We start from the raw sequence: 27,177 nt of genomic DNA, 5'->3' as shown, positions 1-27,177 counted from the left end.
TAAACTGGATAATCTAGGAGCACGTCAGATGCTTGTGGGAAAATAAATCTGCAAAAGTCAGTCACTTTACTTCTGTTTGAAGGCCTTTGACCCTGTTGACGGGGATCTACTCTGGAAAAAAACTCCAAGCAAATCTCCTCCGTGCAATTCAGCTCCTTTACAAAACCATGGGCTTAAGTCAGTCTGGGGCAAATCCATCTACTGTCCCCTAAAATTGAAACAAACAGAGGATTGAAGCAAGGATGCTTCTTGGCCATCCTCCTTTTTAATCAGTTTTTAGCAGATCTCACAACTCAACTAGATCAAGCAGACTCTCATCAGTCCAAACTAGCTCAACAACCGATCTCAACCCTGCAATATGAAGACGATCTAGCCTTACTTTGTGTGACGGGGTAGAAGGTCCTTCCAATGGACAGGACAATGATCACGATTGGTGGTCGGCTGTTCCGCTTTTACCAGCTTCTATCCCCTCTCAGCAGCAGCCCGCCCCTTATGCATTTGAGGACTGGCCATGTGAACCGGGTGGATGGGACACCGCGATAGAAAATGACCATGGTGCCTTTAACTGGGGATTCCAAGATGACGAGACTCCTCCCCTAAGAGACGTCAACGCGGGAGCGTCACAAAAGGAGGGACAAACCAGGAAGACGCCGAACGGCGATTCCCCGCAGGTAGAGGAAGGAGACAGTGAGCTGAGAAATGAAGAGGAACCGAAGACTACGAACGAAGAGGACCGAGCACGGCAGACCGGAGACGGCCGCGACAAGCCAGGAGGCCAACGGTTCTGCGATTCGCCCCGCCACGCTCCCGCGGGAGGAGCGTGGCTTAAAAGGTACGGGGCACAGTATCGGGTTGGGTGGGACGGCACTACCAACCTACCGAATAAGAAGCCCAGCTGTATATTTTGTATAGTCTACTACCATTCCCCTTCACGAGCACTAAACCAACGTCTCACGAACCTGTATAAAGCACTGTCACTTGTGCACTTGGTTCCCCTCACTCCCGGCCCTTTTTATTATCAAACCGGACGTCTCGCTAAATCCCTTTTCTTTTCTTCCTTTGGGGTGCTGGTTCCCGAAGACGTGCCTAACATCCCGCCCCGCCGGACAACCTGGAGTACCCACGAAACATCAAGACGGACCCAGCTGTATTTGCAAGGGAAAGACTAACGAGCAGGAGCAGAAAGGCATACTTAAAAATAAAACCTTCTTTGAGATCACTCATTAAAGTCTCTGGCTCAGGGACTCCACCCCCTGTCGCCCCGATGCAACCCCCACACTTTTGCCAGACTAACATCGGCCTCCAAAGAATACTTGCCATCCTGGATACATACTACAAGGAAAAGGGAACGAAGGTCAACTGGGGAAAGACAAACATACTCATTTTCAGGAAACTTCTCATTAAAAGTGGCATATGGCATCTATGTGGTGCCATTGCCAAGGGAATGTGCTCATATATGTAAATCTTGCTTCAGGACCGCGCTTCTCCTCTTAAGCATTTGAACGCTGTGAAACCCGATCTTGCCTCACTATTATTGGCCTTTTGGGAACTCCTGGCCAATACTCCAAACTTGCTGAATGTGTTAATTCACGGGGTAAAGGACAAACTTATTCTAACTTCGGCCTCTGGGTCTCAATCTTTCCTGAACTAGTAAAGATTGTTTCTAAACATTGCGCAATGTCAAGTCCTCCGTGTTCTTTTGGCCTTCCAGGAGATGCTTGGCAGTCCCAAAGTAGGCTTGAATTTGGGCTGATAGACCAACACCTGACCCACAAGTCAGGGCTTCTGAAATATCTCATGTGCTGTGCAGGACAGACACTGAAAACCTCAAAACCATAATCTGGGAAGAAATTCTAACAAATGCATCTAAAAATGCTCGAGCAACTGCACTAAAAGATGCAGTCATAAAGCTTGAGGCTGCATCATTGTGGGAACAATACCTAACAAAAAGACGCACTTAATTCATCAGCGACAAGGAGAGATTTCGACGTAGAAGTCATTATCGAATGTCCATTAGCACAAGCATTTGCTGCCACAGTCATACCTGACAGAGAATGATAGACGCTATTTTAGATCCAGCTGATCCATCTCTGTTTTGGGAATAAATTGACTCTTGACCATCGGCCGAAGCGGCCACTGAAACCCTTAACAAAGATGTGCCGACTTTGCAACAACCAGGAAGAATCATTAGCACACATTTTATGCACGTGTCCTATTTTGCTGAACGGCCGGTGCTTCTGTGTCCGTAAGAATTTTGATCAATTTGGAGTCAGAACATGCTGATATGCGATAATATTCTGCCTGCAAGGTGATCCTCCTATCATTACAGTAAGGTTCATACAATTTACAGACTTAAATGCCTGGCCTCGAGACCCTTACTTTTACAGTATTTGCTTATGGTGAGGCAGGTAGAATGAACATTCAGGCATGTTTTATGAAATACACCCTCAGGTCAGATTAGACTCTCACATGCCAAGTAGCGAGTGCTTAGCGTCAATCTGTGCACCTGCAGAAATGCTTTTACTGGATAATGTTTTATGGCACATCACACATACACACTTTCTGATGTTGCAGGTAAAGTGGACATTAAGGCATGACGCACGAAAGAGACGCTCAGGTCAAATTAGACTCTGCGATGTCATGCAGCAAGTGCTCAGCGTTAAATGGTGCACCTATAGTAATGCTTTGATTTACTATTGTTGTTTTGTAACTTTGCACACTTCCTTAGACATCCTGAATGGACTTTTGAAGTGTTCGCACTGCAGCACTTTATGCTTCAATTACGCGCACACACGCTTTAAAAAAAGAAAATTACAAGAATATCTCACAGTACCATACCGTTTTTGATTACTCTTTAATAGTTTGTACAGATGAACTTTATCGATCATTCAACCAACGCTGCCTTTTAATCTCCTTTAAGACTAAACCACTTGGAACATTAGAAGGGAGATAGTATGCACTGAGCATCTTATTACTATGTTACATAATACAAACCATTGGTTGTAGTATGGCATTACACCGTGGCTATGTGATTGTTTGATCTTGTTTTGCAATGGTTTTAACTTATCTGGCAATAAAATGTATTCTCTCTCTCTTGAAGAAAGGCAAGGATTGCTGGACCACAACTGTGGGGGCTGGGGCTGTTTGCCTCTACTGTCTCGGGGTCTGTCCTATGATGGCTCTTCAAACGTGCCCAAGGACAACCCCTTTTGCACTTGGCTCTCAGTGGTACCAATGGTGAGCAGTTACATTCTTCTCAGAGAGGGTAGTGTAGAGCCGAAACATAAAACAGTCTCCTAACTCATCAGACAACCAGCAGCACAATAGGGTGATTGTCCAGACTGCAGATCAGCGCAAATATCCAAAATGTGGATGCTAGGCTATTGTAACCAGTAAGGCTGCCACCCCCCTTTATCCAACTACGGCCTCTCACGTATACTTAGGGGAGGTGTAATTGATTCACCTGTGGCTGCTCACGGCCGGGCTTGGCTCCGCTGTTTGTCCTCGGCCGGGCTTGGCTCCGCCATTGTTGGTCCCTTGCTGTGGGTGCTCCTGGCCGGGCTTGGCTCCGCCGGGGGACGCTTGTAACTACATCCCCCAGCAGCCCCATCGCGGTAAGGACGCCGCCGCCGCATTCAGGAAGCGCCGGGAGGCGCATAAAGGAGTCCACGACGCTGAGTCCTGTGGGAGGCGTAATTGATTCACCTGTGGCTGCTCACGGCCGGGCTTGGCTCCGCTGTTTGTCCTCGGCCGGGCTTGGCTCCGCCATTGTTGGTCCCTTGCTGTGGGTGCTCCTGGCCGGACTTGGCTCCGCCGGGGGACGCTTGTAACTACATCCCCCAGCAGACCCATTGCGGTAAGGACGCCGCCGCCGCATTCAGGAAGCGCCGGGAGGCGCATAAAGGAGACCACGCCCCCTCGTCCCGCGGGACGCGCGCGGGCGTGCCCGGGAGAAGCCCGGGACAAGGGCGGGACCGTCGGTGGCCGTCCGGGGACGACCAGGGACGGGACGGGCCACCCCCCTTGGTTGTAACTGAGTACCAGTTCCTACTCTTAGGGCTGAAAGCTGCTCCTTAAGCATTTAGCAAGCTTTGTGTGTTCCTAGCATTTCCGATCCCTTGTGTGCTGTTTCGTAACTGTCTGCTGCTTTGATCCGTTAGCAACCATGTCAATTCAAACTACCCTAACGGACAACTATTTGGTGAAAGTTGTCAGCAGAATTAATTGTGATAGAAGGAAATCGCTAGGGAAGGGCACCTTACCTGACCTTCCATCGGACCTACCAGTGGACCCCACAAACGAGGGTATTAATGATACAAATTTGGCAGTTGAGACTGATAACACTAGCACTGATGCTGAATCCGCTCCTGTAGAGGCTTCAGTTGATCTCACTGCAGAGGAGGAACTTCCAGATCCCTCTGAGACTGTTGAATGCACTCCACAACAATCCACTAGGTCTACACGTTTCATGAGAGCATGTAGGAAACACCCGCGCCGCACGGCGCACGGCCACCAGCTGCTGCGTGTGCCCCCAGTGCCTGCCTCTGCCTCTGCCTCAGCGCCGGCCTCGCTGCCGCCCTGAGCGCTCTCCTTGGTTTTCGCCCGTTTTTACTGGTATTTGTGCTTGTTTTTCTCCCTGTGCCCCAGATCGTGTGTGACAGTCTTTTTCCCCGTCTTTACTGGTATTTGTGCTTGTTTTTCTCCCTGTGCCCCAGATCGTGTGTGACAGTCTTTTTCCCCGTTTTTATTGGTATTTGTGCTTGTTTTTCTCCCTGTGCCCCAGATCGTGTGTGACAGTCTTTTTCCCCGTTTTCTCTTGAATTTGTGCTTGTCCTTTTGTATTTGCCGTCCCCGTCGTGTTTTGCACTCCTCTGCTAATTGTGCCTGTCCCCTTCCTGCTTCCCCGCCCACCTCGCCGCCCCCCGCTCCCGCTTCCCGCCACCGCCATTAGCCCCGCCCCTTTTTCTCTTCTGTTACCCTCCCCGCTCCCGCCTCCCAGCTGCTCCGCCCACCCGCGCACTTCGCCTTAAATGGCGACCGTGCGAACGCGCAGCGTTGACGCGCAGCGGGCGCGCCGATTGTGCGCCGAAGGCGCGCCAAAGGTAAGCCCGTCTGCGCCCGTCCGCGCCTGGACCGCGCCCAGTGCCAGGACCCCTGGCCCCCGAAGAGCCCGATCGACCCGCCTGACGTACTCCTCCGCCACCCTCACCGCTCTCAACACCGACCGACACCCAGATTGCCATCAAGCCACTCCACGACGTACCCACGGACCTTTCAGCTGCAACGCCTGCAAGTTCTCCTGCATCCGGACCATCCTCGCACCAGCACCCGCCAAATCGAACACCAGCAGTACCCACCTCAAGTGCATCCTGCTCAACACCCGCTCCGTCCACAGACATGCCATCGAACTCTGGAACCTCCTCGACACCACAGCCCCTGACGTTGCCTTCCTCACGGAGACCTGGATGAACGCCTCTTCAGCTCCCGACATCGCCATCGCTATCCCAGAGGGCTACAAGATCATCCGGAGGGACCGCAACGCCAACCAGATGGGAGGAGGCATCGCCATCATCCACAGGAACACCATCCGTCTCACGACCAGCACCGACAACACCCTGACCAGCGCCGAACACCTGCATTTCCAGATCCACACCAACCCGAACACCACCCTCAGAGGCACCCTGATCTACCGACCCCCTGGACCACGCACACAATTCAGCGAGGACATCGCCGACTTCGTCAGCCCACACGCCCTCCCCTCCGCTGACTACATCCTCCTAGGAGACCTCAACTTCCATCTGGAAAACAACAACGACCGCAACACCAGCACCCTGCTAGACAACCTCGCCAACCTGGGACTCAAGCAACTGGTGTCCACCCCCACCCACCTCGCCGGACACACACTCGACGCCGTCTTCTCCTCCAGCACAGACATCGACTTCAGCCACGCCACAGAGCTTCAATGGACGGACCACAGCTGCGTCCACTTCACCTTCAAGAGAACAACGACCCACCACCACCAACAACAGGCCGCCCGCAGAAGCTGGAACACGATCACAGCAGACCAGCTCGCCACCTCCCTGAGCCAGCACCCTCCTGCCAGCTCAGCGAACCCCAACCAGGCCGCCGACTACCTCACAAAGTGGATCAGCAACTGCGCGGACGAACTCGCCCCACTGAGGACCCCGCCTAGCAGACCCGGCAGCAAGAAGGCCCCTTGGTTCACCGACGAACTCAAGAGCTCCAAGAAGAACTGCCGAGCCCTCGAGAAAGTCTGGAGAAGGGATCCGACACCGAACAACAGGACCTCCTTCAAGCTTGCCACCCGGAAACACCACCAGCTGATCCGCGCCGCCAAGAAAACAGCATTCAAGGACAGGCTGGACAACAACGCACACAACAGCAAGGAACTCTTCAACATCGTGAAAGAGCTCTCCAACCCCAGCGCAGGAAACAACGACATCACCCCATCGCAAGACCTCTGCAACTCCCTCGCCTCATACTTCCACAACAAGATCGCGGACATACACAACAGCTTCAACAACCAACCAACGCACACCATGACCGAACTACCACCCCCCACCACCACCCTCCACGCCTGGACCCCGATCAGCACCGAAGACACCATCCGCACGATGAACTCCATCCACTCCGGATCGCCGACCGACCCCTGCCCTCACCACGTCTTCAACAAGGCCGACGCTGTCATCGCACCCCATCTGCGAGACATCATCAACACATCCTTCGACACCACCATCTTCCCTGAGAGCTGGAAGCACGCCGAACTCAGCGCTCTACTCAAGAAACCAACAGCGGACCCCACCGACCTCAAGAACTACCGCCCCATCTCGCTCCTCCCGTTTCCAGCCAAAGTCATCGAGAAGACCGTCAACAAGCAGATGGCCGCATTCCTCGAGACGAACGGATCCCTCGACCCCTCACAGTCCGGCTTCCGAGCCAACCACAGCACCGAGACCGCCCTCATCGCCGCCACCGATGACATCCGAGCCCTGATGGACAATGGAGAAACAGCGGCCCTCATCCTCCTAGACCTCTCCGCGGCATTCGACACGGTCTGCCACCGCACCCTAGTGCAGCGCCTCAGCAACGTCGGAATCCAGGACAAGGCGCTGGAATGGATCATCTCCTTCCTCGACGGAAGAACACAGAGAGTCCGCCTACCACCGTACAAGTCAGAGGCCTCCGAAGTCATCTGCGGCGTCCCTCAAGGATCATCTCTGAGCCCCACCCTCTTCAACGTCTACATGAGCCCCCTCGCGGCCATCGTACGCAAACACAACCTCAGCATAATCTCCTACGCCGACGACACCCAGCTGATCCTCTCCCTGACCAACAACCCCGCCGCCGCCAGAGCCAACCTGCACGAAGGGATGAAGGAGGTAGCCGAGTGGATGACGACCAGCCGCCTGAAGCTGAACTCGGACAAGACGGAGGTCCTCATCCTGGGCTCCTCACCCTCCGCCTGGGACGACTCCTGGTGGCCTCCCGCCCTGGGCACCGCACCCAAACCGACAGACCATGCACGCAACCTGGGCTTCATCCTGGACTCCTCCCTCTCCATGACCAGGCAAGTCAACGCCGTCTCCTCGGCATGCTTCAACACCCTACGCATGCTACGGAAGATCTTCTGGTGGATCCCCACCGAGACCAGGAGGACCGTCACCCAGGCCCTCGTCACCAGCCGCCTGGACTACGGCAACGCCCTCTACGCCGGTACCACCGCCAAGCTCCAGAAGAGACTCCAGCGGATCCAGAACGCCTCAGCCAGACTCATCCTCGACATCCCACGAACCAGTCACATCTCCGGACATCTCAGAGACCTGCACTGGCTCCCCGTCAGCAAAAGAATCACCTTCCGCCTCCTCACCCACGCACACAAAGCCCTACACGACCAAGGCCCGAGCTACCTCAACAGCCGAGTCAACTTCTACGCTCCCAGACGCCACCTTCGATCAGCCAACCACGCCCTCGCCGCCGTCCCCCGCATCCGAAGAGCAACTACAGGAGGAAGGTCCTTCTCCTACCTGGCCGCCAAGACCTGGAACTCCCTCCCGACCGACCTGCGCCTGACCCAAGACCACCTCTCCTTCAGGAGGAAGCTGAAGACCTGGCTGTTCGAGCAGTAGCGGCACCCCCCCCCCCCCAGCGCCTTGAGACCCTACGGGTAGGTAGCGCGCTTTACAAGTGTCATTGATTGATTGATTGATTAGGAAACCGGCTCTAAAACGGGGAAGTCACTCAGCCAGGAAAAAAAAGGACATTGTCCCTAAGGAGAATACTGGTGATCAAGGGACATTTACCAAGGACAATTGTGTTACCATTAATACTAACCAATTTGATCTGTTACTAAGCTGTATTGACGACAAACTAAAGTTGGTTGTGGAGCCTTTATTAGTTAAAATTGATGCACTGTCGGCTGAAGTTTTCAGATTAGCGGCTATGGTGGATCAACATGTAGCCAAGTTGGATAATTCTGTTAGAGTCGATACATGTCCTCAACCTGCACCTAAGCTAGATAAGGGAAGGCTTCGCCATACCAATACTGCCCCCAATACTGCCACCCCTGTCCCAAATGTAGGAAGACAACCACCACAGGTGACACCTGTTTTGAGTTATCCGAAACCCCACCCTGTACGTAATGCGGGACGATCTGTGCAGGTACCGGTGGTTATACCAGCGACCTTAGGGCTTGCATGTGTAAATTCCAGTACAAGTACAAGTACACTACCAGCACCTAATAGAGCTAGGACCATGCTATCGCCTGTTGCGCCAACTGCTGCAGCGGGGCCCGATGGGATGTATGTGGGTATAAGGGGCCGCCCAGTAGACCTCCCACCAGAGTGTGTACCCTATGTTGTGGTTTTAACCAATGTCCCGCCTTTAAACCAGGCTCAGGAGTCTGGAGACTCATTAAAAAATAAAACGGTCTCATGGTTAAACCGTCATTGTGGCTATCCAGTCAACTACTCTGATCAAATTATATCTATCAGAAGGGTTAACTGGATCGGTAACACTAGGAAGACCTGTGGGGGTGACTGTGTGATTATTAATTTCAAACACCCCCAACATGTTGCGACGGTCTTACTTAGAGCAGTTGCCCTAACACAGTCTGAGACTGACGTAGCCGCAAGACCTTTGGGCTACTTCTACAATCATCTCAACAGGTTGCCCCCCGCAAACTGTAGAGATGGGGTTTTCAACTCTAACGCCATATACAATGGCAACAGACCTATGCTACCTACTTTCAACTCTGGTTTTACTGATGGCAGTTCTAGCTTGCCCACCCCCTTGTTGAATCTTGTCCCCAGTTGTAATAGATTTGCAACACATAATACCAACCTTGCATCTAACTGCGATAATATTTTTTCGCCGGTTAATGGGATGGTTTACCAAGTCCCAGTTCAGAACAGGTACCAGTCCTTGAGTTTTTTTTACCAAAATGATTGACATCAGATGGGGCCTGGGACTGGGCGGAAAGTTATTCTGAGCACCATCAAGGACAATGCAAGCGCGGCGAGAGTGAACCTATGTTCAGCCATTATGGGCAATCCTGAAAGTGGGACAGTAGTTCACTGTGCAAATGAGATTGCTGAGGATACAGTGATTGCTACAGGGATTGCCATAGGCAGCTGTATAGATGCACCAGGATCAGACCTAAGTAATAGAGGTAATTGTTCTAAAAACACTGTCAACATCGCTAATGACTGCCATCCTGTGGGGGTTTCTATGGCAAGTTGGAACATTGCCGGGTGGGCATCTAAGGCATTTAAAGTAGAATGGGAGGAAATTGTAAGATCTTATGATATTTTATGCCTGCAAGAGACGTGGAGTGTTAATAAACCTAGCCTTGAAGGGTATACATGCTACAGCTTGGATGCCTCTGAATCAAGTCATGGTAGGGCTAAGGGAGGTCTCCTTATTCTTATCTCTGTAGATGTTAAGTTGACTATCATCAAACACCTGTTAGTCGAACCGCACTCAAATCTTGTGGGTACGTCTACCGGATAGCACCAATGTGCTTTTAATTAATTTTTACAACAATATTTTTACTAATTCTCGGCACAAATTGATAGATGAGCTATCCTGTGCCCTAATGAAGCTGGTGAGCGAAGCAACATGCATTTTTAATTTTGTTTGGGTGGGGGATTTTAATTTACAAGTATGTAGTTTATCCTCTTCTAGGGTCTGTGGGATCCTAACTAATAATGGGGAGAATATGGCCCACTTCCCACATAATGCGTATGGAGAGACAATTAACAGCACTATGGTCTCGTTTGATCTAGAGCTATTGAGTACTACACAGGAGGGAAGTGAGTGCTCAACTCCCACCTTCACTGGAAGGAATGTGAGCTCCATTATCGATCATGTTATGGTCTCATCCGACTTGGTACCCCATTGCATAATTAAAGTTAAGGATACATCCTCCCTGAGCGACCATAACTGTGTCAACTTGCAAATTACTACATGGATGATTAGAACCGAACCACCCTTCAGAGTACTGTTAAATATTGAGCCACATAGGCCTAATGGGGTTAGGCTGAGATGGAAAGGTGAAAATTCGGCCATAGTGGAACCTTTAATCATAAATAAATGCATGATGGACATTGATATTATTTTATCTTTAGGATGCCCGTCTGCTCAGGTTATGACTCATTTTCTTAATATCAACACTGTCATCAATAACATCTTTACGGGGAAAAAAGTAGGCAGAGGAGGGAAAGGGATTGGATGGTTTGACCATGCCTGTACGTCCCTGCTCTCACTACTCAAACAAGCTTTGGCCTATACCCCCAGAGACAAGGATAGAGTCAAACTTTTAAGATCTGATTATAAACAGGCGCTATGTAAAAGAAAGAAGGAATTACAGCAGGAAGCCTGGCAGCATCTCACACAGGCAGCTGAAACTGCTGATAGTCGCCTGTTTTGGTCCACTGTTAACTCCCCTTTCCTCCAAGATGACAAAATCCCGCATCTTTCATCCAATGTAGGCAGCGAGGACTGGGTGAACCATTTTTCTGCGATTTTTCAAGATAATTCCATGACGCCCAACGAAAACAGGATTTGGCCTGTAGTACCCCTAGATATCACGTTGGGAGAGGTGGAAAATGGTATTAAAAATAGCAAGGGGGGTAAGGCCCAGGGGCCAGATGGAGTCCCGATAGATGTTTTACAGGGCTCAACCGCAGCTTTGGGGACCAATACTAACATTGGTACTTAACGCTGCTGTAACCACCATGATTCCACCAACATGGGGTGACTCCATTATAGTCCCAATTTATAAAAAGGGGGATAAAGCTCTGGCAAGTAACTACCGGCCCATCAGCCTGCTCGACTCGTCTGTAAAAATTATGAGCCGAGTACTGCTTTTCAGATTGGAGGAGTGGGCTGATGAGAACGGAATACTCGCAAATTCACAATATGGATTCAGGAAGGGTAGAGGGACCCTAGATCAGTGCTTGAATTTGGAGTTGTTGATAGGCAAGTATACCAGAGCCAAACCCGGTAACATCTATCTTTGCTTTGCTGACCTTAGCAGTGCTTTTGATTTGGTTAATCATTCACTTCTTTGGACAGTTTTGCTTGATATGGGTGACCCGAAAGAAATTATCTTTTTTCTCGCTAGATTATACAGTAAACTGAAAACATGTGTTCGGTATGGTGTCAGTGGGGAATGCACTAGTGATTTTAATGTTCAACGGGGAGTTAGGCAAGGCTGTGTCCTTGCGCCCCTTTTATTTACCCTTTTTATTAATGGGGTTGAAGCCGTCTTGAAAACTATCAAGGCTGATGCATCACAAGTTGCAGGTGATAGTGTCCCAGTTCTGCTATATGCAGACGATGCGGTGCTCCTATCCCGGACACCCATTGGTTTGCAGCGTCTGATGGACAAGTTCACCAAATTTATTGTGAGCAGGAGACTGTTGATTAACAAGAAGAAAACTCATACTATGATCTGTGGGACTAAAGTGGGCAGAAATCACCCCTTTTTTATTGAAGCGGTCAAAGTGCAGAATGTGAATAGTTTTTGTTACTTGGGGGTTACTTTTACTAGTGATGGTAGATGGAGGGAGGAATTAACGAATGTCCGAACCAAAATGAGCAAAAGCTCTTATGGCATTTTTAAATTTGCGTCTAAGCTGGGGATAGGCGAATCAAGGATATGTTGGAAATCTACAAGGCACGTAGTGTATCCATTGCCCTTTACGGGGCGGGGCTTTGGGGCTACTGCAAAACTGATTGCCTACAGATAGAAGAAAACAACTTTCTTAAGAAATTATTGTGCCTCCCTAAATCTGCTTCAACAGAGTTGATCCACAGAGAGGCAGGGGTTTTTCACCTAACAGAGCTCGCCTCACTTAGGCCTTTATTGCTTTACCGAGCAATTTGGCTCAAGGAAGAAACCGAATTCAATCAACTTATAATTAGGGACTGCCTTGAATTAGACAACTGTATGCAGATATTGTGGCTTAAATATGTTGTAGATTGTTATAAAAGTATCTTTGATATCGATTTGTTGTTAGAAAACTGTCCCCCTAGAGGTCTTGCGAAGCTGGATCTTAAAAAGACTTTTATGTGTCATAAGGCTCTTAAACGTTCAGTAACAACCAACTCCCTCGCTACAGTTAAAATTTACAATAAATACATTGCTGTCGAGGGATTCCAATGTTATCTAAACGTAGTAACCAGGCCAACGCATAGGTTTGTACTGACCAGATTAAGAGTTGGCATTGCTCATGTACTAGTGGCCTTCCCACATCCTAAAAAGCCCCCTGTAGGTCCGTGTCCCTGTGACGGACATTCTAAGCAAAGCACAATGCACTTTATGCTTATTTGCCCCCTATTTCAGAATGCTAGGATCTCTTTTTTAAAACCATTATTTATTAAATATGGAGTGTTAAATGTGGAGGATGCTATGTGTTTGTTGTATAATTTGGACCACCCCGATATATGTTTTTATACTGCCAGTTTTATATGTAAATCTATGGCTTTTAGAAAAAGTATGAGTTTCTAATCATGTATATACTTTTTTAATTCTGTTGCCTGTTTGCTGTGCTTTTATGGTCATTTTTTCAATGAACCGAATAAATCTTCATGAACTGAACTGTATACTTAGGTCTTTCAGGTCTGGTGCTTAAAACAGTGTGTGTGCATTGCTAACCCTTTAATTATTAGTTTCTTCAGGGCTACATTTAGCTTTTAGTCTCTTACCTGTTCTCTGGGCTGCAGTAGGGCATACATCGACCTCCAGCTCTCAGATTGTGTTCACTGTAGGCTTGCTGGTCATGGTCCAGTCACGCTCCTGCTCTCATCAACTTGGGCAGGTGCAGGCTGCAGAGCAGTGTCCTAGATGCAGCGTAGGTTGTCCTAAATTATGGCCTCTTTTTGGCTTGATGGTGTAGGCAGCAGGTGGTCCCCGTGGCTGTCCAGGCCTATTCCCTCCAAATGAATGAATCTTGTTGATAGTCACGGGACCACCCAGGCGTGTAGCAGTGATGCGGTCATCCTTCCAGGTGCAGGTCTTAAAAAGGCGACTTGGCACCTTCTAAGCGCTTTTGGCAGCAATGGCTATGTCCAATCGGGCACACTGAGAGTTAGCTCCACTAGCAGCCAATTACTGCTTTGGCTTACAGGGACAAAGTGCCTTAAGGCAGCAGCTTCTCTGTTAAGGTGTAGCCTGTAAGTGTGTGCCTAGCCCCATGTCCAGTCCATTCAGGGCTTTGTGAAGCATGTGTCGTTGGTTCGCAGTGTTCTTCAGTGGTGTGGACCACTCGCCCACAACTTGACAAGTGACATTGTCACACTGACAATAGTCACTTTGGGTGCACAAACCAGTGCTGAGGTCAATGCCAATCTATTCTTCAGCAGTGCAGACCGATCAGGCACACTCGAGCTGGTGCCACAAATGCGATGGCTAGGATGACAATAGGACTGTTTCAGGCCCCCTTCAGCAGTGCGGTAGATCCTCTGCTCATGTTCAGTGACTGGTTTCAAATTCGGAGCACACCAGACACACACTTCTTGAATGTCTGGTGGAAGGACAACAGGACCAGGGTCAACTGCACTTGTCCATAGCAATAGTCCGCTCCTCCTGGGGGGTCAAGTTACAACTCCCCTTTTCATGCAGGCAGGCTTCCCCCAGCGTTCCAAGACATGGAAAGTAGTTCTTCCTCCAAATCAGATTGCAGGTGATGTCCCTTCACACCTGAGAATCTGCTCGCCATACAGACTCCAGCTCTGGTTGCTCAATAGTCCTCTGTCTACTTTATGGCAAAACCCTTCCTTGGTCAAAGAGATCTTGGAACTGTAACAGATGGGATAACAGATCCTACTCTTATACAGGTACATCAGGCAGGGGATGTGTACTCTCAGGCTGCTCCTTCAGAACCAGATTGGGCCTGTACTCTTTCCATGTGTTCGCTGTCTTCCAGACTATACCCAGCAGGGTTGTCTCCAGGCTGGAGTAAACACAACAGAGGCACAAAGAGGTGTGAGCAGTCTGAAACAGACTATCATAGCCACACCTGAGAATGATCAGGAAGAGCCAAAAAGATGGCCCTTTTCTAAAGATCCTTCACATCCTGAAAATAGGAGCAGCAGTCCCACCCTTATCTTCTACTATCCATCAAATGAACAATCTCCATGAAGCGTAATCAGCAGCCCTCTTTATAAAAGGATCGAATTACATTCAAAGGGGGAACCTTCCTGCTTTTTCTCTGCTTCAATGAATAGATTCTCTCCCTCTAGTCTAAGGAATGCTAACAATACATTTCCACCGTCTGAGAAAGTAACATCACCTCTAACTCTTGCACAGGAACAGGCCAGACCTCCCAAAATGGCACCTGTAAGCTTGTGCCACTGTGCGCTTGGGATCTCAGCGCCAGGACCTGGTTCAGCACCAGCAATGTCAATTTACATGAGTGCTCTGTTAGGCTTTCACTCTTGTGATACAGATAAAAGATCTGCCACCTTTTCACTAAGTGCATGAACCTCTGCTTACTTGCCACTATCAAGGGCTTACTTGGTGCGCCCCTCCAGTTTCAAGACAAGTTCTGGGCCAGTTCAGGCCCAGTCTCTTGTCAAAGGCTGGCCTAAGCCTTTGCACACACTCTAGATTTGCGTGAACCTGGCCCAGAATCCAAACATGGGGACACCACATATTCGCATTAGAGGCACCTGGGGCAGCGGACACAGCTGTACACCATACAGGTGACCTTCCTGTCCCAATAGGGGTGTTCCCCTTGCGGGCATTAAAAACGTGCCAGGTTACCCAGTGCTGGGCCTGTTATCAAAGAGCTTCCAAAAAGATAAATGCAAAAAGAACAATTAATGGACAGAATGTTGAACAACGTCAACTATTCACCCCAGTACAGAGATCCATTGTTTTTTTGCTTACTCTTCCATTTCAATTTAAACCCAGCCTGATGCAAATCAGTCTTGATCCTGCTCCCCATGGGAACAGTCCTTTTTTCATCCTAACTGGGTGGTGTATTCCCAGATGTGAGTCCGGTGCTCACAGCGCCACTGGATTCAAGCTATCCTTGCTGATGAGGGGTGATACCCTGAAATCGGTCTTAGTATACTAGTTTCCGGTCCAGGAAGGACCTGGCTTGGCAGTTAGGGCAGTCTTGACCCTGATCTTCATGGGTAACCATGAAGATCAGGGTCAAGACTGATTTGCATACGGCTTGATCCAAACTGGAGTGGCAGGTTTAGTAAAAATACAATGGATTCAACCCAGATTTTTGTGAGTGGGGTGAATTTTTGCATTGTTCAGCATTCTGTCCATCATGTGTTCTTTTTGCTTTTCTTCCATAAAGATAAACATCTTGGAGTCTGATTTACTTTCCTCATCTCCCCCGAATTAATTGTTTATAATTAGACTGCTATTGGACAATTTTTGGTCCAGAAAATCAAATGATACCTAGACTATGGGTAGCATGGTTACTAGTTTAACAACATTTTTCCTTGTTCCACCTCTACACATTTGTGATTGATAAACTCAACATGCTATTTTTCAACTTGTATTTTTGTGAGGGAGACATGCTGAATTTTAGCTGCCGCTAAACACTGTTATTATTGGTGCCCCTGTTGGTACAGGAAGGTCACCTGTATGGTGTACAGTTGTGTGATATAGGTAGTGTCTACCTGACTTTTATCAAAATGGAAGGTTTTCCCTTTTCACACAGTGTTTCCAAGTCTCACCCGGCTGAAGTAATATGGCTTTCTATTTTAGCTGTTTAAAAAAAATGTTATTATGCAGTTCAATATTTTAGTTGTACTGTGCTTACTGCACTCTGAGACTCCAGTATTTCCTAATCCTACCTTGGATGTGCAGTTATAGTCCCATTACATATACACCTGTTGCAATCACATATGGAAGGTGAGACATGCTTTCTTCCTATTTTTTAATAAAAACATAAAATACTACAATAATGCTTAACTAGAACATTTGTAAATTTACTAAATGAACTGAACTATGTTCTCTCTAATTTTGTTCCCTGTTTAGAATATGGTCTCGAGTTTTCGGGTTTCAGAGCTGCAAGTTTTGCTTGGATATGCAGGACGTAACAAAAGTGGACGGAAGCATGAACTGTTAGTGAGGGCATTGCATCTTTTGAAAAGTGGCTGCAGTCCTGCTGTTCAGATTAAAATTAAGGAACTGTATCGTCGCCGTTACCCAAGGACACTAGAAAGTCTTGCAAATTTGCCAGACATCAAATCATCTGTATTCAACTTGGACATGAAGTCGTCACTAGCAACAGACTTAACTAACATTCATTTGCATCCTTCCACTTCCACACATCAGTCCTCGTCCTCACCCGTTGGATCAATTCTTCTTCAGGATACAAAATCTCATTTTGATTTGCAGCTGACCCCAATCCCGCCTGTACATCCAGATGTGCAGATGAAAAGCCTCCCATTTTATGATGTGCTAGATGTCCTCCTCAAGCCTACAAGTTTAGGTAAGTATTGAAAATAAAATACCACTGTTTAGCTGCATATCGTGTTGATTGAATTTGCAGAACGGCTCAGACTTGTTCAGCGGTGTTTAAGATGCAGTACTATGAGATATTTGTGAGGATTGTCATTATGTATGCAGTTTTAAACAGTGAGAGTCCAGCTTCAGAAATTCTAGGATGTGTTGTTCCTGATACAAGACCTAGACCAACTTGATACTTGTTTTACAGAATAATAGTGTTCCATAACCTGTTGATAGTGTAGTCCAGATGGAATGGCCACTGTATGCTGCAGGGGAAATACATTATTTACCTGTAATAATGATGTTTTTCAGTATTTAGTCTTTTTTTTTTTAAACAACAAAATTGATTAGTCGCTTCACTCTTCCCTAGGTGGATCAAACCCCCTGAAGTAGCCTGTCACCAATTGTGCATTTATTAAACGGTTGTGCTTTTATAGAATCCATTTTATCTGTTCAAGAAAAATTGCCTCTTCGGTACACCTAAGATAACCTTTTTATAACTTCAAGAAAATGTATGTCCCAGGGGATATGACACTAGATCCAATTCACTTTAAGTCATTCTATTCCAGAAATAACCCATCAGGTTTTATGGTGATAATAGGGCGATTCCAGGCTCAACATGGCGTGTTAAGCATTAGTCCAGGATTCCTGCTTTCATCAAAGATTTTCAGTATATCCACTTTAGAAAACATGCATTAGGCTACTATTGAAAATATGACTCCTTTATATGGTCACTAGTTATTCTTAAAATCTGTCATAGATCCTGTCCTCCTTTACCTATGTTGGACACCAGTTATCAACTATGTTTTTATGATCGAAGATATCTAACACAATTTTCTATTCCGTCTATCTAATAACTATAAACATGGTTTCGGTCATAGTAGTAATGGCAGTGTGGCACAGCCTCTGTCTTAAGAAATTCACCCCGGAACCAAAAGTGCCTTTTTCTAAAATTTGAAATAAATCAAGAGAAAATGTTGCATTAGGGAGAGCACACTATTACTTTGGAGGGACCTTCAATAGTTATTTTTAATGTATGTTTACCAAGAAAAAAGAGTAATCAATATTCCATAATTGAGGTTTAACTCCTTGATATTTGATGACTTGAATACATTGAATCTCTTGAATATTGAATTCCACATCGTTCTTGTCTGTTAGCTACACGGTTTCCTGCCTAGTTGTTTGCTGCTACCAATGCATTCAAGAAAATAGAACATCCATGGTTTATGAAACAAAGTAATTCTAAAGAGGTCAGTTAAGCCTCTCACTACAAAGTGTACCTTTTAAATTCTAGTAGTACAACCATGATGGTTGTCAACATTGTGATGGGACTCCTTAAATTCTCTTTGCTGCTCTATCCTGATTACTTTTCTTATGCTAAAGATTGTTATTTAACTACCTGCTAATCGAGTGTTGGCTTTGTCCTGTCTTCAAGACTTATCAACCATCACCACATGGATAAAGAGCAATTCGCTCAATGCTCAACTTGGACAACATTTGTGTGCTGGTAGTTGGTGTTGCATCTACGACCTGGTCCTCTGAGTGATGGCTGCCTAAGATGGGGTCTTGTCGAATCCCACAGTCAATACTATACGCAGTATGGGGTTCCTTTTTGCCAGCACTCACTCGCTGCGCCCTCAAATTACCTTCTATTTACTTTTCCACTTTGATTCTTCTAGAAGGATTATGCTGATTCTTTATGTGTCTGGACTAAGCTGTGGTACTACTGATTATATCTTCCAGTCTTCACTACTGGACTTCCCTGTCTCTTGGATTTTCTGGATATCCCCTCTTTTGCCTCCTACCCTCCAGAATGCAGCTGTCTGCCTTATTTTTGGCCACTTCAAGTGACCATAGGAATCTCCACTGGCTTCCCATAGTAAAAGTACGTTGTTTTCAAGAATCTCTGTGTGTTCCAGATAGCTGACTATGGCATTAGCACATCTTTACTGCAGCATATATTTCCTGCTAAATGTTCCATCATCAGCTGCTCTTCTTGTCCTTCAAACAAAACTCAAACTTTCTTACCAGAAAGTTATTTTTTGTTTGTCAAATGCTAGAACGCCATCCGTTTTGCTGTCCATTCTCAGGAAACTTAAATTTTCCCAGAAAATGTTTTATACTTGGCTATTGTCTGTTTTTGTTCCAGTTAAGCCAGCCTGGTAAGCATTTCAGGCTAGGCTGCCAGGACACCTTTTTATTATAACCATTGCCCTCTAGAAATTGTTGTTCGTTATCTTCTTTGAAAGCATGCCCTACGTTGTAACAAAGATTTTATTTTCCCATCGAATATACCTAAGGCATTAAATGTTTATATAACATATAGAACATATGTGTTGCTGAGTGACATGGAGTAATTTTTAGATATGCAATGATCTTTAAAAAAAAAAATTATTTCTATCGTATTTCGAATTTTGCCCTGTTAGAGAGACTCAGCGGGTAACCATCAGATATCTTTAAACTATTAAGTAATGCTAATATACCTTAAAAGAAATCTATGCCCTTGTGTCACCTGCAACGCTTACTCTGTGATTGGAAACACAAAGTACCGTGCATCTTCGAATGTCTAAGATACTTTGTTTTTCTGTTGAATACATTCTTCTCACTCATCAGGCTGCATAAAGATATGTATATTAACTGAGGCGAATCTTAATTGAGATGAAACGTCTTCCTCCTTCCAATTATGTCATTTACCCACAAGAATTTTCCATAATCTGCCAGATATACCAAAGATTGAACACATTTAACATATTCTCCCCAGCCGCGTCACGCAAGCACATTCTGTTGCATGATATTTTGTTTTGTTGCCCTACACCAGACAACTGGTTAGAAGGAATATGATGTGTAACTGGCTGTTTTAGTTTATCTTTTAATTTCATACCTTTACTGCCCCACCTTCACTCCATCCTGCCAAATGAATGTATTTGTAATCCAAATACTACTTTTTCATCTATTTAAATACATTTACAAAATAACTCTATTGGAATCCTAATAATAAGTTTAACCCTGTTATGAACCCAATGTAAGTATTTTATTTTCTACCCTCGTTCTCCTTAATTTTTTACACCTTTTTCCCGTGAGCATATACTCAGGAAAAATGCCATTTTAAACTTCACCTCTTTGGTGAACTCAGTTCTTGGTGCTGTGTATTCTGAACCATTTCTTTCATTCCCGTTCACTTTCAGCTGCAGGAATCTGGCAAGGGTTTGTCAGGGATTTGTGACAAGGGAGATTAAAGGATGATGAGATTAGTAGCAGAGACCCCAAGATCACACAGGGAGTTAGAAGAGAAAAGACATTCAATGGGGAAGCTCCATGCAAGGAAACAAAGAAAGTAAATCGTCATTACTTGCCCGCCTACTTAAACGCTGAATACCAGCGTCCAAACATTGATTCCTGACCCAGACCTGAGGCGGAAAGTCGGGTGCTGGAGGTACTACAAAATTGCTCACTCGCATCTTTTAAAAACTTGTTGTGTGGTGTCACTGACCTAATTACCTGTGTTTTTAAAAGCTAAAACTGCCAACTGCACGCAGCCGATTTTAACGCTGTCGCGCACTTTATTTACCTTCAGCCGCCGCCATCAGCATAGGCGTGTGCGCTAAACCACGCCCACCTGATAGGCCACGCCCACTTGCCCGCCTTCTTAAACGCTGAATACCAGCGTCCAAACATTGATTCCTGACCCAGACCTGAGGCGGAAAGCCGGGTGCTGGAGGTACTACAAAATTGCTCACTCGCATCTTTTTAAAACTTGTTGTGTGGTGTCACTGACCTAATTACCTGTGTTTTTAAAAGCTAAAACTGCCAACTGCACGCAGCCGATTTTAACGCTGTCGCGCACTTTATTTACCTTCAGCCGCCGCCATCAGCATAGGCGTGCGCGCTAAACCACGCCCACCTGATAGGCCACGCCCTCTCCTCCTCCTCTAGAAAATGTGTATGTTTAGGAAGCGCAGCGGACGAGCGCAGCGGGAGCGCCTAAGGCAAGCCCGTCTGCGCCCGTCCGCGCCAAGACCGCGACAGGCGCAGGAGACTCTGTACATTCTTCCTCCCACATTCGCTACCAGGCTAGTGAACTTTACCAACTACAGGGCTCCAAGCACTGTCCCTGCATACTTGAGCCAGCCACACTAACCGGCCTTGTCAGCTGCAAGCGCTGCCGCTGGACCTTTACTAACTTAGACTTCACTCCAGCCGCTCTATCACCCCCCAAGACTTCCCAGCCTCCATTCAAAGGAGGTCTTATTAATGCACGATCCATGTGCAAGCACAATCAAGATATTCACGATCTCATCATTAATGACGATCTTGACTGCTTAATGATAACCGAAACATGGTTAACGGAAGATAGCAACCCCGATATTGCCATTGCCCTACCCCAAGGCTACTCGTTTTTTAGACAAGATAGAGCTAAGGGGAGAGGCGGTGGGGTCGCCATTATACTTAAGAGCATCTTCACCTGTCATACTTTCAATTTAGAACCATTGAAAAAAACAGAAGGGTTAGGTTTTTCAATTAAATTGAATGAACACACCTCCTTCTCAGGCGGCCTTATCTATCGCCCACCCGGCAATGCTACTGAGTTTCTTGACTCATTATGTGACTCCTTGGGATACTTCTCTCTAAAATACTCGCACTTTACCCTACTCGGCGATTTCAATTTACATCTTGAATCCAAAACCGATGCACAATCCATCAATTTCTCCCAAACTCTGGATATGTTCAACATCCAGCAGCGCGTCACTCTTCCAACGCACTCTCTTGGTCATACCCTTGATGGTGTGTGCTCTAACCTCCCTTCCTTAACCACCCTTCCCCCTCTGCCACAGATCTGGTCCGATCACTCGTTGATCCCATTCCACATTAAGATAGTGAATTTGCCCCCTGGCAATAAATCCAACCCCCACCTCACTAACTCAATTAACTGGAAAAAGGTCCAAGAAAACATTAGTCTCAAACCCCTTATGCCTGCTCAATCCCCCACTTTATCAGGGAACGTCGAAATCGACGCCGACCACTTCCACAACTGGATCTCTCAGGAAATTAACTCCAGAATCCCCCCCAAGCGTCCCTATTCCTCAAAACAAAAAACCAAAACTAATGCCCCTTGGTTCACTCCTGACCTAGCTACCGCTCATTTGCTTTGCAAGAAGGCAGAACGTAAATGGCGTAAGAAATACGATGAGGTCAATCGCCTTTCCTATATTTTAATTAGGAAAACGTATCTCTCAAAAATTAAATCAGCCAAAAAAAACTTTTACGTTAATACCATTAAAGACGCCAGCCAAAAACAAAAGACGCTGTTCAAAATAGTAAAATCATTTACTCAGCCCAAAGCACTCCTACCGGAAATACCTCCATCTCAAGACCTCTGTGACCAAATCTCTGACTACTTTGAAGATAAAATTGCTTCCATCCAAAACAACTTCCCTATCCCGGATGCCTCCCTTGTTCCCTCCTTCCCGGAATCGAGTGTCGGCATTCTTAGAAGCTTTCCTCCGGCCACGTTAGCGCAAACCAAAGAAATTATCTTGGCCTGCAAATCCGGTTCCCCTTCGGATCCCTGTCCACCGAAAATACTTCACCAACTAATCGAGGTATTGAATCCGACGATAAACAAAATAGTTAATTCTTCACTCCTCACAGGACATGTCCCCAGTCGTTGGAAGAAGGGAATTGTTAAACCCCTAATGAAAAAGGCCAACAAGTCCCCGACAGACCTGACCAACCTCCGCCCAATTTCACTACTCCCTGCCCTGGGAAAAATAACGGAGCAACTAGTCTACAGAGAGTTAAAACGCCACTTGGAAGAAAACAACATTCTACACCCTAAACAATCGGGCTTCCGTCCAAAACACTCGACTGAAACTGCTCTGATAGAGCTATCAGACACCATCAGATTGTTACAAGATCAGAGGAAAAATTCTATTCTCATCCTCCTTGACTTAACGGCGGCGTTTGATACCATATCCCACTCCATCCTCATCAGTAGATTGAGGGACATTGGCGTCACCGACACTGTTTTAGCCTGGATTAAGTCTTTCCTTACCGACCGTTCACAAACTGTCGCCCTAGGTCCCTTTCACTCGAAAGAGAAGCTGGTCTCATCAGGTGTACCGCAGGGGTCCATCCTGAGTCCCCTTCTTTTTAATATTTATCTCATTCCCCTCTTGTCTCTGATCGATTCTTTCGGCATACTATGTGGAGAAGCGTGGCTCAGTGGTTAGAGGCGGCAGACCCGTAAGCTCAGATCGACCGTGGACCAGGGTTCAGTTCCCCACCTCGGTGGGTCTCGGGCTCAAAAAATTCCACGGACTCGATAATTCTTGCTCCGGTGCCTACTCAACTCACGGGGTCACACTCTGTGACTCTGGGCAATAGCTTGCTTAATCTCCACTACGGCCCCTCGCGGTGGGATGCCTGGCTTTCACCTTGTGGACACCCTGACAGGGTTTCTCACAGGGGAATACCAGAACGGGTTCCCTAAGCAAGCGCTTAGATACCGTGTCGGTGATTTGCGCTATATAAATACATGTACATGTACATATGTACATACCAGTCACCTCTTACGCCGATGACACACAACTCATCGTGCCACTAGATGACAATTCCACTGACGCCGAGCTCAACCTTAAACTCTGTCTAACTGAAGTCTTCCGCTGGATGGATCGCAACCATTTAAAATGCAATTCCAACAAAACTGAGATCCTTCCAATTGGAAGAAACGCTTCCTTCAACCCAGCCCTCTGGTGGCCAGACGATTCAGCTGTTCCTCCCCAGACTGTTACATCCGCCAGAAATCTCGGCGTTATCTTTGACTCTGACCTCTCCTTTGACCTACATGCTAGAACGGTAGCTGGAAAATGCTTTGGAATAATCAAATCTCTCAGAAAATTCTTCAATTTCCTTCCTATCGATGCCAGGAAAACTGTTGCAATAGCGCTTATAATTTCTCGCCTAGACTATTGCAACGGCCTTCTTGCAGGGGCAAAAAAGAACACACTATCAAAACTTCAAAGTGTGCTTCACTCCGCCGCACGACTAGTACTCAGGCTACCTCGCAGATCCTCTATCTCCGCCGCCCTCCGTTCACTACACTGGCTGCCTCTCCATAAGAGAATTCTTTTTAAAATTCTGATCACTGCCTTCCGTGCCTTCAGCAAAACCGGCCCTAAATACCTCTCCAGTCGCTTCCCCCACTACACCCCTAGTCGTTCCCTACGCTCGCCTCTTGATAATGTTATCCTCCCGGCCAAATATAACCTAAAGACTAAGGGTGGCAAAACCTTAAGCTCTTTGGCCACGAAAGCATGGAACAACCTGCCCAAAACTCTCAGACAACATACGCTGGAAAAACCCTTTAGAAAGCTCTTAAAGACCTGGATTTTCAACCTCTCCGATGACTACGCTAAAGCGGCCATCTAATCCCTCCTTCAACCCCAGGATTGGCCACTCAGGATCTTTAGCGCCAAGATGCTCCCTCCGGAGCGAACGTCGCGCTCTACAAATAACCTCACAAATATCACAAATATCACAAATTAAGAGCAAGCATTGAAGATGCAATTAAGCATTCACCATAAGTAACACAGTAAGTGCAGTCAAGATATACAAATAACGAAAGTAGATGCAGCGTAAAGCACGCAGGAGCTCACAACGAGACTTACTGGAAATAAGTTAATCATCTACAATTGTTATTACACATACTGCCTACATGATAACCACATGTGAGATATACATGCAAATGCATGTCTGTGGTGCTGATAACTTTGCTGATGTTATAAAAGGAAACGTAAAGCCGGTACTCACAGTGATTGGGAAACCTAGGTTGCCAGCTGTGCCTGCAAATTCAAAACAGGAACATGCAATGTGGTAACAGTAAGGGGTGGTCACTGAATACAAAGTCACACTAGACGAAAAGCTACTGAGCAATAGTGCTTAATAGGAAAGGGAAACTTTGGCGTAATGCGAGCAAACTAATCAAACATAAACTGGAACTGAAGCGGCAGGGATAGGAAGGTAATGCACTGGGAACCAAGGAAGCTCAGAAAGAAAGGCAAGGACTGAAGAAGTAGTGAAACAGTACGAGCTCTTGAAACAAGGACACACTCCAAAATAATGCTGTTTGAGTATACAAAGAAGCTCTGCAAGACTGCCCTTTTCAAGGAATAAGGATACACTACTGACAGATGCCACTAAGGATAACAAGCCATATTTTTGAGGGTCAGCTTCAGAAAGCTATAATATATTATACAGGCTGCCCAAGCAAGAGGTGGTATCTAAGAAACTTAAGAAAAAAACAGAGAAGAGCAAAGAAAAGCAAAGAAAAACAGGTTGACATTCAGTGGTATAAAAATGCTTAGCATGAGAGAGACAAGAGCCAGTGCAAATCAATCATCAGAAACCCAGACAAGCACCTGCCAGCCACAGGTTTACCGAACCCTTCATCTTCTTAGACTGCACAGGCGGAATCGAAGCAGTGAGCAAGTAATATAGGGGTTGAAAAGTTTGTCAAGTAAAGCAAACATGTTGCTACAAAAACAATGGAAATCTGCAATGGAAATCAAGGCCCTGGTTACGATCTCAGTGGACTGGTTACTTATATCCCGTCCGCCGAAAAATAAATCTCATTATAAATCTCATTATATCCTTTGGGATTTATAGTTTGGCCTACGTGATATCCGTCACCATTGTGACGGAGTAACCCTTCCGCCAAGATCGTATTCAAGCCCCTAAGTCTTGAATGTTTTCCTGGAAGCTGAAAGGTCAGTCGTAAATGTAGTCTTCCGGAGGAAACTCATTCTGTTTGTTCCATAACGTGACCTGGATCAGAAATGAAAGCCAATTTGAGAATATTGTCCAAGAGGCTGGAAGCTAGTACTTAAATATAGCACAAGTTCAGGGAGCATGGCAAGCCCCATAGTAAAGGGCTCGAGAACGGAGTGAGAACATTTCTACAGTGGGGACCAGAAAGAAATATATCTTCTCTTTAGAAAATGCCTCTGTAGCTTGATCCATATTACACTGTAAGCTCCTGAGGAACTGTTGATGGCGTTTCTGCTCTCATACCACTAGCTCTGCTTGCTCCTCTTCCAGGCAGGCTTGCTGCACTTGCACATCCTTACTTGCTGGTGCTCAGCCTATGCTGTTTCCTCAAGGTTGCATGTTGTCTGTGCAGCACATACATAGATAATATGTATACAACCTTGACAAATTGATTTTCTCGAAATATTTTAGTACCAAAGTTGACATAGTAATCTGCATAATCCTATATTATTATGGGATTTGCGTAAAAATACATTTTTGAGGCTGTGACAAGGAGTCTATTCATTTATGCACCATTGAGCCTCACTTGCTGTAATTCAGGTCATTTTTCAATTATTCCCACCCTTGGTTTCCAAAGCATATCCAGCTGAGGCAAAGTGTAAATCATTTCCTATTAATGGCAGAATGTTACCAGATGTAGAGCATTTTGTGAGCTCGTATTGACAAACATACTGTCTGGCTTTGCCCCTTAAACAAAACTGTAAATAAATATAAGCAACTGTATTGCACCTCTGAGTAGTTGTGAGCGCATTGTGACGCATCCAACCATTAATCAAATTAATTCCCCTCTTCACATAACTTCTGAGAATTGACTCTATATCCCATCACTAGCTGCTGCCCGTCACTCAATGAGTCTCCTTCCTAGTTCCATCATTGCCCTTTTCTCTGCAGTATTTCACTTTTCTGCATTCAAAAGAGTCTTTCCACCACAATCCATACTATGGGCACTCTCCAACATAGAAATAATTTTATAGGCAGGTTCACAGAGTTCCACGTCTTCTATTGGACAAAACCCATTAAAGATTGTTTTTGAAAAATTCTGTTTTTTAAACAGAACTGTGACTGGACACCAAGTGAGGAAGTGAAGTCGGTTCATTCAAAGTTTTATATAAAAAGATTGAAGGTGTTATTTAGGGATCGGACAACAGCCTGAAGGCCTGAGATACCAGATAGACTGCAAGTACATGAGTCACAAGATCAGTATGTAATGTCCACAGATGTTATGGTACATTAAGGTTTCACCAAGTAAATGCCCTCTAACTATTTTAATTAGTTTGAAACTGGAGTCTTGCAATTTGCTGCACAAAGTCATGTAAAAGACAAATTGTAAAGAGTTCTGCTCCATGTAA

The 27,177-nt window shown here is 46.4% G+C and overlaps 1 protein-coding gene across 4 annotated transcripts in view; it reads left to right on the top strand.

The window, feature by feature from the left end:
• PIAS2 (protein inhibitor of activated STAT 2) overlaps positions 1-27,177 on the top strand; it is a 490,095-nt gene that overhangs the window by 26,024 nt on the left and 436,894 nt on the right. For all 4 annotated transcript variants that reach the window (XM_078674770.1, XM_078674772.1, XM_078674769.1 and 1 more), the window contains one exon: positions 16,529-16,985. In XM_078674770.1, coding sequence (XP_078530896.1) covers positions 16,529-16,985 — 457 coding nt within the window. The remainder of the gene's footprint in view (positions 1-16,528; positions 16,986-27,177) is intronic.

The sequence above is a fragment of the Lissotriton helveticus genome, chromosome 2_1 (genome assembly GCF_964261635.1).
Source record: "Lissotriton helveticus chromosome 2_1, aLisHel1.1, whole genome shotgun sequence".
NCBI classification, from domain to species: Eukaryota; Metazoa; Chordata; class Amphibia; order Caudata; family Salamandridae; genus Lissotriton; species Lissotriton helveticus.
The sequence above is the reverse complement of the archived record's forward strand: the minus strand, read 5'-3'. Positions and strand labels throughout refer to the sequence as shown.